This window comes from Parus major, chromosome 13 (genome assembly GCF_001522545.3).
Source record: "Parus major isolate Abel chromosome 13, Parus_major1.1, whole genome shotgun sequence".
In the NCBI taxonomy this organism is placed as follows: domain Eukaryota; kingdom Metazoa; phylum Chordata; class Aves; order Passeriformes; family Paridae; genus Parus; species Parus major.
Window position 1 is genome coordinate 9,423,026 of NC_031782.1, and position 13,657 is coordinate 9,436,682.

Sequence of the window (13,657 nt, forward strand, 5' to 3'; positions counted from 1 at the left end):
GCTCAAAATGAAGTGCATGCAGAAAACTAGGGTGCTCACTAGGGTGAGGGTGGGCAGGAGAGGTGAGAAAGCATGGTCACAGTCTGCATCTGAGATCCCACCATTGAATTCACTCCCTCCATCACTCAACAGACCTGTAATCCTCCCTGATGTCCTCACACCCACGTGGTAGCTGACAGTGATGACCCTCACACGCACAGCACCACACACAATCTCACAGTGATGTCCCCTCCACAGCGAGCAGAGGTCGTGGGTGCTCCGAGTGCTGCTCCCAGGCAGGGCCAGCAGCAGGTCACTCCAGGCAGGGTGTGGGGCTGCTTCCTGACACTGAGATAACAGGTTTTCTTCAGGTTTTGGCTCAACACTTTCTTCCCTCCCTGACTGCAGTCCTGGCAGCTGACTCCCGCATACCCCAGCCATAACCACCTTCCTCCATCCACACTGGGACCAGGGAAGTCTCCAGCTGCCTCATTTGCAGGACTCCCTCCTCATTTCCAGCCAGCTCTGTTAGCCCTTCACTCTCTCAAGCATAAAATTGTTTGCTATAGCTCATGAGTCACAAGGATTTTTAGAGAGAGAAAAAACAACGGGAACAATGGGACCCCTGAGAATAGAGGTTTTGGTTGTACAAACTGTCTTGATATCAGCTTGAGATGGCACCTCTGTCAGTGCAGCCCTGGCTGCCTCACCCCACTTCCCCTCTGGACCTCCCAGTCCTACATCCCTGCTGTTCTATCATGTTTTTCCAGCCCTTTCCAAATGAGAGGAGTGTCGATACTCAGTAGCAAGGTTTTGAATTGAATTGAATGCCTGGTGTGAGCAACCAGGTATTATCTGCCTGTAAGGAAAGAAATTCTGAACTCCTATGTCCATTTGGGAGCCAGCCTCCTATCTCTTCATCTGGTCTTGTTTCCTCATGAACTGCTGGATGTTAAATGAACAACAGAACTCAAAATAGGAACAAGGAGAATTTTTGTCCAGCCCATCTCAGCATTCAGAAGACAGTGGTTTTAATCTGTTATCCCCATGCTGGCAAGGGAAAACTGACAAAGCCAAACTGCAGTCAAAACTTTCAATAGAGAGGGGCTTTCTCCCCATCCAGCCCCATAAAAGCATGTCCAGTCTTGCTTGGCCACATCCATTAAAGCTCTTCTCCAAGCATGGAAGAGTACAAGAACTAAATTCACGTTGCACTGGTCATTATATACACCTAATGGAGGAGGAAAAAAACATGATCCAATGCAGTAAGAACTCCTTTTTATTAGAATGGAAAAGAGTTAAATCCTTTTAAAGAGATACAAAAAGGTGTCTTTCAAAACACGGAAGTAGTATCTAAACAAGGCAAGCAGAAAATAACATAAATTGTATAAATTTGTGGCTTCCCCTTCATCCTGAGCCCTGCCTGCAGCTGCAGTCCCCTTGCCTCCCAAAGGTCTGGAGAGAGGGAGAAGGGCAACAAGGATGTCCGGTGGGATGAGAGCACCTGCACAGCACAGCTGAGACTGTGCAGGGCTCTTCAGCTGAGAAAGGACGGCTGGGGGGGCTAGCAGGCAGGTGTTCTGCACAGAAAAAGCAGGCTTTTGTCCCTCCAAAATGTATTCCAGCAGAGCAGGTGAGCACTATGGATCTCAAATAGCTCTGGAGGGAATGACTAACATAGCAGCTAAGGCAGTGACTCAGAGGCAGCATCCAAGGGAGTCCCCGGGCTGCTGATGGCCAGGAGCTGGCAGAGAGAACCAGCGACTATCATTACACCCTTGCCTTGATCTTAGAGTCTCTCCTTAGACACTGACAACTGTTCCCTGTCAGAAACAGGAGAGAGGCTTGATGACTGCAGTCAAACCAGCAAGGCTTATGCTCACATCCCCAGTAGTTCTAGAGCCGGGGGCAGGATTGCACTCATGTGCCACTAACAGAAGCAGAAATCCATCCTTCAGGCATATCTGATTCCCTGCTGCAGATTCAGATCCATGGCAGGGATAACCTGAGAGCATTCCCCCCTTCCAGCTCCCAGGGTGGGGAGCATGACCAGCAGCTCCTTGCAGGGACCCAGGGAGACGGGTACCAGCCACCACGCTCCATTTGCAGACAAGTTAAGAGACAAACAAGCACTAATGAGATTAATTAAAATCACCAGATTGGTACTGCTATCACTGCAGATGCAAGAAGCTGTTGGCAGCTGCCAACGTTCATCCTCTGCATTCAGGCAATGCAGCGGAGCAGAGCCATGCCCAGGGCACATCAGCATCAGGTTCTAGCCCCAAAGGTTCTGCTGCCCAGGCAAGGAACAGGGGAGGACAACTGTCACCTCTGCAAGTGAGAGAGCCAAGACAGAGGCCTGGTGCCTGGGACAGTCAGGAAAGAGCCCGGGCAGAGCCCCGTGACAGGCACAGATAAATATAATCACCCTCCCTGGCAATGGCCCCTTCGCGGATGTTTACAAACAGCTCAGTACTTTTCCATGTTAAGAAGCTTGTTTTTCCAGATGCCTTGTATTGGATGGTTTTTAATGTGTATAGTTAATCCCGTCTCACAGAGTCTTTCATAATAAACATCACCCCCTGACCTGACTAATAACTATGTAACACTAATGCTTTTGATATTTTTCTCCTGCCTGGATTGTCAGGAGGAATGCATGTTTCTCTGGGACAGCAGCTCCCAGAAAAACAGGGACGTGACTTGGAGGGCTGCAAAGGTTGGTGAGTCCACACACACATGAACCCCCTGTTTCCCCAGCCCATCCACCAGCATGGCCATCCTCAGGACATCCACCCACTGCAGCTCCTGATAAAGCTACAAGCCATGTGTAAACCTGGAGTCTGAGTTACTGCTCGAATACATGTGTCCACACCCAAACTAGCAGGGGGTTCAATATCTGCTAATACATTTATCCTGCTCTCCCCATTATTCTCCTGCGGATCCCATCCTCAGCAGGATGGACAAGGGAAAAGGTGATACACTATTTCATGTGAAGTAGTTTGATAGTGGTGTAGTTTGTGTTTTACACTTCTCAGTACTTGCTCCAACAGGACATGATGCCTGTCCCAGTCCATGCCTGAAATCCCTCAGTGTTCCTGGGAGGATTTGCCAAACCCCACAGTGCTTCACAGATGACAAGCAGCAGATCCCACACACGGACCAGACGGGTTCATGGATGCTCACAGGAACAGCAGAAGTTCAGTCACTCATGGAAAAGTTTGGAAGATGCTGTTGGAGAGGAAATTCATACTGGAGTGACCTCCAAACCATCTCCCTGTACTGCTGCAGGTCCTGGGGTGATACTACATCCAACCTCCAACAATCTCCTGACCCCTGAGTTCCAGCTGGCACTGGCTTCCAGCAGATGTAGACACCAGCAAGTGCAGGGGCAGTGCATGGTGAGGGGGGGGAGCACAGCTGAGATCTGGACTGCTCCATCTGCTTCTGTGCCCACCATGCTTTGGTAAAAAACAGTTTGTCAGCTTGCTCATCCTGGCCAAACTCCAGCTGGAGTAACCAGACATCACCTCCCCAAATTCCCCTGGAGTTTCAGTTCAGATAAGCCACAGAGGTTCACTTTCTGTCCCAACTGTTGCTAAGCTGGGCACTCTTCAGCTTTTGTTCCACTTTATTTGTTCCACAGCTACATTTCACTGAGAACCCTACTTGGTGATAATGGAGCAGTAAGCAGAGGGATGAGCCCTCTGCAGGCATCTGATGTCTCCCAGGTGCCATGGGCTAAGATCTAGTTTTCACTCCAGCTGCTGTAGAGCAGCAACTTGGATCCAGGTCTTACCACCAAGTCCAGAAGCATTTTCACTTGGAATCCTGGACTTACATTCAGTAATAGTCAGGCAAAATCTTAGATGGCTGATTAAACTAACTCATATTAAAGACAAAAGTGTGTCTGCACCAGTGAGGCAGAAAGATGCCCCACTCTTGGAGTGGGATTTTAGTGGGCAGCAGCAGGGTGGTACCTATATGACATTGTTGTGACATGAGTGACAGTCTCTCACATCTAACATGAGGCATCTCTGTGGCAGGGACTCCTGACAGCACCTGAAGGGCTCACCCAAAGCCTTTATGAACACATCAAGCTCAGGGATGGGCAGTTATTTCTGAGAGGGGTAACAGTGCCACAGGAGGAGATGCCCAAAATGCTTCACTTTCCAAAGGAGGATTCAGCTCACAGAAATCTCCCTCACCCACACTAAGAGACACATCTACAGCCAAAACCCAACATTACCAGTGCTAATACTCGATTTTCCAATAGCCTTGTTAGCAGTCAGTGACACCTGCACCCCTGGTTCTTGTTCTCTGGAGTATTTCCAACTAACTCAGCTGGTAGTAACAGCTTTCCAGTCCCTCTCTTTATCCAAGACACAAATAACTTCGACTTTTTCAGTCTGTGCCCTTTGCCAGCAGATACATCAATGTAAACCTGTCAGAGCAGTAAGAAGCAAGTGCAGCTGTAATTCAGGCAGTGACCACAGGAAAACCTCAAAATCTCGACTCAGCTTGATGCAAAAGAAGGATGTTACAGAGCTTTGTGCTCACCAGGCCACAGCATGAGGAGAGGTGAAATGGGGAGGACTTGGTGTGTTCACATGAGCCATGCCAGCTTCATCATCTGCTTCTAAACTTAGCACTGCTTGACTCCAGACCTCAGTCAAGAGGGAAGGGAATGTGAGAACAATATCCCTCTGGCTTTGCTCACACCGCTGCTGAAATGAAGATGACCACTGCCAAACACTGCAGTTGCTACAACAGCAGCTCATGCCTGGTATAGTTTCCATGGCTAGTGGAAATGTATCTGAGGCACGTAAGGAAAACAGGACATAGCACCACCTCTTCCAGCACAGTCCTGGGGACAAACAGCTCCTCCCACCCAAGGCCCAGACCCTGCACTACAGAGCCAGCAGGTGAAGCTGGGCAGTGGCCCCAGAATGGGCAGCACTGCCCACACCAGCAAGGGGAAACCCTGCAGCAAGGTCAGACACCGATGGCCTCAGCATAATGTCCTTGAGCCCCATGACAGGGGGAAAACAACAACACAATCTGCAACTCAGCTGTGCTGTCTCTCATTTCAGCTCTCCATGCCTCCCACTTGTTCAGGGGAGGAATCTCCACATCACCCTCCCCTGCCATCAGTGCTGTGACCTGTGCCATTAATAAAAGGGCACCCAGGAGGGCACCCAAACTAGGAGATCTTGGCACACAGACACCCCAGTACTGCAGGACCTCCCAGTCCCACCAAACTTAACTTCCAGATAAAATCCACTTCAATAGGGATGGAATGGGCACAAGGCACAAGGACCCCCAGCCTTCACCAGAGATGCTCATGGTGCATCCCCATCAGCTCCCTCCCCAGGAGAGCTGGGGTTGACAGTGCTGTTGTGGCTCTGCAGCACGGGCTCTGGGCTCTCAGCAATATCTTGTCCTGGCACCTACTGCCCACAGACAGCCATGGGCACACTGGCTGGGCCAGTACAGTCCCATGGGAAAACTCTTCAGGGAAAAGCCTAAAAGCACACGTACCTCAGAGGGCTTCTTCTCCTTCTGCCGTGACCAGGGGGATTTGGTATTCGGAATTTTGGAGCATCTGGAGGTGGATGTGGTGTGACCTGAAACGAGGCAACCGAGACAGGTTACCTGGGAAAGAGTCAAAGCTTTTCCTTACCTTTGTCACCAGCCCCACTGCTCCAGCATCAACCAACACCTTGGGTCAGCACTAAGATGGAATAATACCTTGACATGACTTCTTTTTGTACAGTATCCTCACCACTGCTGCCACCACCAAAAAGGAAGGGTGGCAAAAGCCTGAAATGTGCAGGAACCACCACATCACTGATTTTTATTTCCAACCCATTTGTGTCATTATCACTTAAATGTAAGACTGCATTTGTTACCAATAAATAACAAACTGATTATTGGAATTTCTGTGTAATAATGATGACAGTTCAGTCTTCTGTATAGGACGGCCCCTCCATACTCGAGTATACAAAAATGTTTCTGTGACATTGCAACAAAATAACTAACAGCCTCTTTAACACTGATTTTATCCTTGGAGGGCCAAATAGGAGGAAACATCACTGTGCACGTAAGTGCCATCCAAACATGATGGGGTCATGTACATGGCTCTGGCCAGGAGCTGAGCTGACTCAGGGATCAGGCTGTGGTACCACTGCAGCTGGAAACATCTGTTCTTGCACCAGCCCAGGCCCAGGTAAATTTCACATGCCTATTTTTCCTGGCAGGGGAAGAGGCACCAGCTCAGCCTGTATTCTTTATTTGCAGTGCACTTTCTAGTACTTCACAAAATGAAAACCAAATGTGGGGGCATCACCTGTTTCCCAAAAGACAGCTTGTTTTTTGATGTGTCAGGCCAGATGTTATTAAAGAGGGTTCTATATAAATGAAATTCTTTATACCATTTCAGAATGTAACAGGACTGTGTAGACAAAGCCCAGAGCAGACATCCCTATGCTGGAGCCCCATGGACACTCTGCTTTATTCAGCAAGCTGCTCCAAGAGTGCAGAAGCAACAGCTCCACGGCTTTCATGGACATATCAGCCACTAATGTCCACCTTTCCCCCTCTTCTCAAGCTACAGTGTGATGCTACAGCTATACAGGCTTGGATAACACACCACAATGACCCTTTCCTGGCAGAGGCATGAAAGAGAAGGTCACCCCTCTGTTTACAACTATCCTGCAGGAGAGCATTTGTCAACAGCTTAGATATCACCTGCAGCATAAATATCCAAGCCCCATAGAGATAAGGCCATGTTGTTTAATACCATGATTAAAGATGCCTTAGCCCCAAAAGGCAGCGAGGCCAGTGAGCACAGCTCGGCTCCATAAGCCTTTGAGCATCGGGGGATTAGGAGATGGGAAGTTTGGAGCATGGCTTCCAAAACAAACCCCTTTCTGAGACAGAGATGTTTCAGTTTACGAGAAGCAAATGGTGTTGACAGAGCCTGAAACCCTTTCTGTAGGCACAGCTCAGCCCCCAGGTCCCCCAGGGCTCCAGCAGGATGGGGGTCCCCGCTGGCAGCCAAACAGCAGGTTCCTGTTGGGAGCTGGGGTGCAAACCCCACTCACACTGACAATTTTTCTGGCTGAAGCTGTGGGAACAGCAGCCAAACCCAGCAAGATCAGCCTTTCCATAACCCCCTGTAATCTCTCCATCATCCTGTTAGGAAAAAGCCCAGAAGTTCAGTGTCTTTAGTAAAGTCCCTTTCGTTCTCTGATATCCAGCAGCCAGATCCTGTAAAGTGTGGAGAGCAAATTCCCAGCACAGCCCAGATGAAATTACTGTGACATTTGTAAGAAACCAAGAGCAACTAGTAAGAAACTCCAGAGTCCAGACAAGGGATTAGGCTGGTGCCCTGAGGGTACTGAACACCAAGGCACTGCAGTATGTCTGCAGCAGGTGAAACCCTGGGATAAGTGGGAGAGTGCTCTATTTATAGCCAAAATTCAGCACATTTGCACATGTTTGTTGTTGAACACAGGCTTCTGTGCCTTCCTGAATGAGGATGAAGTGAGGTAGATGTTGAAAAGCAAGCGTGGGCTTGCAAGTTTTGCAGGCTTGAGCCTCATCCCTTTTCCCACATCACCCTTCAGTTTGCAAGAAGGGAACAACGTGGCTCCAGTTTTACTCTGACTCCAGTAAAAAGTCCCCTTTCCCCTGGTACAACCCAAACCTAGAGCAAACTAGTCTCAGGCTGCAGCTCACAGGAAAGGACAACTCATCTACAAAGGGTGTTTGCTGCTTCACTAGCAGATCTGCAATCAGCAGCTCTCCCTGCCCAGGCTCCTCACACGAGGGAGACACTCTCATCAGTTAAGAGGAGCCACAGCCAAGTGTTTAAATAAATTGATATCAGCTTGTTGCTGCATTTCTGACAAACCCAGCCCTGCACACTATCCATTGTGCAGAGACTTCCCAGTAAATGCAGTTTCCTCCACTCTTTGTAAAGTAATTATTCAAGCATTTTGACTGCTGGAGGTGAATCTTGTTCAAAGCTTTAAATTAAAGGTCTTACTGTCAGTGGTGTCTGAGTTATCACTGCTGATTGAGTACTTGCGTCGTTTTTCTTCCATCTGTAACAAAAGAAATTGAATGTTACACTTCATGTCCAGAAAACTCATCTCAGCACCAAAGCACTGCTATCTTAATATCTGCCCACCCTCTCACCCCAGCACCAGTCAGTCCTCACCCTCAGGACAGGATACCCAGAGGCTATAAAAAAATGGAAGGAAACAATTCTCATGGATTTTTAAAAAAACTTTAATTGTCTTTCTACCAGCTTTTCCCACTCCCAGTAGTTACAGTGTTTGCATCTGGATCACTCAGCTTTGCATGGAAATTTGTCCACCCAGGATTTGCATCCAAATGTCTCTTCCTCTGCAAGAGCACTGCCAAGGGAGGAAGCTCCAACAGAGACCAGAGGATGCCCTACCAGGGACCGTGGTGCTGTTGGATGGCAGAAAAGATGTCCTGTGAACCACCTGTCTGAGCTGTAAAGCTGAGAAGTGTAAAGACAGAAGAATGGAAACTGCACACTCTCGGTATGTCTGCAGGGGGAAGTACGAGCATCCCGGAGCTGAACAGAACCCCCTGTACCTCAAGCCTGGGGTTTTACCCATCTTCACATTCAGCTGGTATCTACTTCTTTGAAGACTTTGGGAGTATCTGTCACACAGGCCAGCCTGAAGCACTTCCCATCACTGCACACTGCCCTGCCAGGAGCTCCCCCAGGCTGGCACCAGAGCTCCTGAGGGTGAGCAAATGGCTTCTGCACAGCTGCCATGACTTCTCCATCCTCTCAGAGCTGAAATCACAGCAGTGGGCACCACTGCACTGAGGAGGAGACCTGTTTCAAGCTCAGCTGATTGATTTGCTTTGAGACTTTGAGCACACCACAGGAGTGCAGGTTCTCCTGAACCAAGCACTCAGAACTCAAAGTAGATGCTTCAGAAAAAAAAAAAAGAAGAAAAAAAAAAAAAAAAGAAAGCTACTTTAACTTTGGAAGATCCAAATTTTACCAATGTGGCTGGTAGATGATCACCATGGCTAATACAGGGCTTGGTCAGCTATGGATGGAAAGGGGTACCTGTGGCCCAGACAACTATCCAACAGGCTGCAAGCCAAAATACATCCACAAAAAATAATCTTAACCTCATGGAAATCTTTCTAGTACTTTCTGAGATATTTTCAAAGAATCTGAATGTGTTCATATGTCATACCCACTATTGCTTATAAATGTGAGAATGATAATGAAACATTGGGTTTGTGTGGTTTGGTTGCAGCAGATCCAAGCAGCACACAGACTGGGATAGCAAGCTAGAGCATGACATTTCCCCACAAACAAAAAAATGGTCCACATAAGCATATAAAAACCTTGTAATAGCTGTATTTTACAATATATGTGCTATCACAGCATTATAAGGGAAAATACTACAAAATAACCTGAACATGTTAACTACCAGTTTTGTGGTGTGGCATTGCCCTGTCAAAATGTGACTTAAAACACTTTCAAACAGTATGGCAGTATCAATACTTTTCCCCTGATGATTCAAGGGGAAACAGATATTATTAAACCAGCCTTGTTCCAAGTAGTCATTAGATTTTGCTTGGGGGAAATGAAATTTAAGATAGCTCTAACTGCAGCTTACTTACTTTTAGTGAAAATCCTACCTCAACCTTTTAAACTGGTTCCTACTGGTCTGAAGAGGCAAACAGACATTTGGAGCACAAAGCAATGCTTTTATTGATTCTGGAGTTCCAAATCACAGAGATTAAATAAGCCAAAGCCAAGAGAAGGAAAATAAGACACCTGAGCTGAAGCAAAGGAATGCTTCTGATAGCCAGTAACATTTCCCAGGTTTCCCATCTTTGCTTTTACAGCAAGACAGCATCACTGACATCACTCTCCTTCCAAGGCAGGGGAAAAGCTTTACAAATCAATGCCCAGCACAGGTAGAAGGAGGCTGGCACCGGTTTCAGCTGATATATATGAGGCAATGCACGCATCATCCCTCTAACTGAACTTGGTCCCTGCATCCTGCTTCCGTCCTACAGCTGCCTGCAGAATTAACACACCCACTACATAACAAGATGAATTGATATTCACATACAGCAGTGGTTCACACTGCAGGTAAAAATAGTGTCTGTACTTCAGTAAATCATTTTGCCACTGTCTGGCAGGGTGCAAGATGGCATCCTCCAAACCAAACTGCATTAAATTTCTGAATGAAATTTTGGCTTGAGCCAAGTTTGGACATCTCTGAACAGCAGCACGGAAAGGCTGGGAAGGGAATGGCACACAAGGTACTGTGTGCCTGAAGGGAGCAAAAGCTTTGGCTAAAACCAGGCCATCCCAGAAAATGGTTACATTCCAGGCCGTGCTAAGATGCTGTTTTTCTGAGGGACTCATCTTGAGCAGCCAAACAGTAGTAAACCACATGGCACTTAACAGAGGAATTTACTGTAGAAGGGTAATTGGGCCATTTCCCCATCTGTATCCCAGAGTTATAAAGTCTGATGGTGGCTGATGGTGCCCCTTTGGCAACTGGGGGGATCCCCACATCCCTCCCAGGGCTGGAGCTCCAGCAGCAATTCAGCTGGTAAGCTACTTAAGTCCCCACAAAATATGGCCTCTGCTCCAAAATTAATCTCTTGTTTACATTGAAAGTTAATTTCACCTTTAACTGACCCATTCCCCACATGGCATCATTAATAAAGTCATAAACAAATACCAAAAAAATTTGTAATACTTTGAAAAGGTCACTGTTAGGTCAAACTTGGCCCAAAATCTAGTTTTTACAGAGCCAGAAACCAAGTGAAAGGTTTCTATGTAGGCTTGCTTAAAAAATTCAAACAGAAACAGATGTGGGTTTCTTTTATAAACAAATGAACATCCCCCTGAAGTGTCTGCAACTCAAATCCACAGGCATAGCCCTGGCTAAGCCTGGAAACCAAAAACTGAACTGCTTGCAAACTAACACATGTTTAGCATTGCCATTGTTCAAGCAGAGAAAGGCAGATAAATGCTAAACCAAGGAAGATGATGGCCCTTCATCAGCCTAAACAAATGTAAATCACTATGTCCTTGGACAAATTAGCACCACCATAGGTGTTAAAATGGAGATGATGGCCTGAGGCTGGCCTGCTTCACAGCAGGGGAAGGTTGGAGAGGAGCTCTTGGGAATGCAATTTTGCCCAGCCCATGCAACCTCTGAGAGGTGAAGGCAGCTACTCCTGGAACACAGAGATGCCTCTGCCCAGATCCTGAGCTCAGCTGGGCACACTGCCAGAGACAGGCACCCACTCCCATCCACACTAAACTGAAATGCCTCATCCAGCCTTCAGCTAGTACAGAAATCTTTCTCTGCAGACCCCTCCACCAGCCCTGTGCTCTGGGAAACCCCCCGATGTTTCCCAGCTCCCTGCAAACTCTTCTGCACATCAAGTCCATGTGGGGTTTGGAGAATTTTAGCAGCATCCCAGCACCCTGTGCAGAGGCTGTTTCCACTGTTTCCAAGAAAAACCATTCTGAATTGTGGCAAGCAAATAGAGAAATTCATACATGCCTGTGCTCCCCACTTCCACAGGGAACAGGCACAGAAACCTGCGTAAGTTGCAGGGGGAAAAAACAAATTTGTTCGTCACCTCTTCCCAGCCTCCCCGCAGGTTGAGGGATGCGCCGCGCTCGGTCCCCGCGCTGTCACCTCTGACGCTGTGAGCAACACCGGCTGAATGATGTGCTCTGTTTGAGCTGCAATGAGACTGCAGAAAAACCACTTCCCTGTTTGTTCTTCCAGCCCAGAAATAGGAACACAAACAGAACATAGTGCCCCCAGCGGCACGCACACGGCTCCGGTCACCGACCCCGCGCCGGGGACCCGTCCCGGCCCCGTGCCAGCGCCTGTGCCCGCTGGCTGACACCGAGCCGTGGGGCTGTGCTCCCGGAGCATCCCCTCTGCGATCCCCTCCGCCTTAAACCTGTTTCTCCCTCCGTCTAGAACACCAGCCAGTTGTTAGAAAGCGTAATAAAAAGGGTGGAGGGCTGGAACATCCCAGTGTGTACACCGTGAGAGTGTTGTCCTTGTCCCACTGCCTTTTCCCATGAAGAAATTCTGGAGCCAAGTGCTGCTACGGGAGGCTCTGAGAGAGCAGCAGCATCCCCCAAATTGGCACAGCCCCAATTTCATAGTAACAGAAGAACAAACTTTAGGACCAAAGGACGCACAGCAGCAGGGCCAACAAGACCCGCAGCAAATCATGGTACTCAGCCCCTACATCTGGGAGGAAGCTCTTCCTAACATCCCTGGTAGCCCTGCAAAGAATAAATGCAAAAGGGCAGGATTCTGGTACCTAGAACAACCATCTGGGCAGCAGGAGCCTGTCCCTGCCTGCCGGGGCTCGTCTGTCCCTCACCTCCTCTACAGGCAGCTGCCAGCCCCAGCTTTCCAGCAAAAGCTCAGGTGCCCAGGTGAGGAGCAAGCCATCCCTCCTCCATACAAACTCTGCTGTCTTGGCTCCCCAGGGCAAAATTTAATCTCATTTCAATTTAAAACAAAACAAGCCCTCGTTTACTTCCTGTGCTTTGCCTTTCTCCACATCTACAAGGGGATTTTTTTGCTTTACTACTCACATTCATAACTTTACATGCCTCTTCTGACTCGTTACCTTCTAATTTTCTATTTTATCTTTGGCAAGCCCAGACAGAGCACAGGTAATCAGAAAGGTTACTGAGGGCACTGAGGCCACCCCTGCCTTCGTGGGGGAAGGTGCAGGCAGGGACACAGGACATGAGAAGGGACACCGGGCACAGCTCCATGCCCACAGCCGGCTGCCCCATCCTGCAGGTCAGGTCTCTCGAGTATCAAAAACTCAGAGGAAATCAACAGGAGCTACAGACACTCCAATCTTCGTGAACGATGAAAACCCACAGAAAGGTAAAGACCAGACCTGATCTGAAGGACCACCCACCCACCAACTTTCAGAACTTGGGAGTCAAACACTTCAGCAGCCATCAGTATTTTAAAGGAATTGCATCTCCTTGCCTACAGACCCCCTAACGTGTACCCTCAATCCTTTACTCCAAGCCTACATTTTTGAACATCAGCCTCAATTTTCCTAAGAAAAACAAATTTAACCTTCGATTTAACCTTTCTGCAAGCTATTTTTACTCCTATCTCAAGCTTATTTTAACCCCAGTAGCCAATAAATGCTTAAAGGTCAAAAACCATTCCTGAAAGCCGGGCTCCTTACCCCTGGGGAGAAGGCTGAGATCAGATAATTTTTTTTCCCTCCAAGCAAAATCTCCTCTTAGAAATGTCCAAGCGGTCGGAGGGTCCCTGCTCAACCAATTTTCACTGTGGGGGCTCAGAAAGCACTGAGAATTTTCCCTGTGAATGCCATAGCATCCTTCTCTTCCCACTCAAAAAGCGCTCGAAATGTATAGGTATGGAAAAAGATAATATTTTCCCCCCCCTAATTGCGATCGAGGTTGACAATTAATTCAGCAGCCTCCCGCCTTTGCAGCGCTTCCCAAGTTGCAGCTCGCTGCTCCCACCCCGGGCGCGGGGCAGCCGGGGGTGCTCCCAGCCCTGCATCCCGGCCGGGAAGCGGCTCGGCAGGTGGGGAAGGGGCAGAGCGCGGCGGG

General features: G+C 48.4%; 1 protein-coding gene across 2 annotated transcripts in view; it reads right to left on the bottom strand.

Moving 5' to 3' along the window:
- JADE2 (jade family PHD finger 2) overlaps positions 1-13,520 on the bottom strand; it is a 69,071-nt gene extending 55,551 nt beyond the window's left edge. The window contains exons 1-3 of one of the 2 annotated variants that reach the window (XM_015641911.2): positions 11,659-13,520; positions 8,030-8,087; positions 5,518-5,603 (exon numbers count right to left, since the gene is read on the bottom strand). In XM_015641911.2, coding sequence (XP_015497397.1) covers positions 5,518-5,603; positions 8,030-8,087; positions 11,659-11,838 — 324 coding nt within the window. In that variant the 5' untranslated portion in view covers positions 11,839-13,520. The remainder of the gene's footprint in view (positions 1-5,517; positions 5,604-8,029; positions 8,088-11,658) is intronic. The other variant, XM_015641910.2, reaches the window with a different exon arrangement.
- Positions 13,521-13,657: the final 137 nt, after the last annotated feature.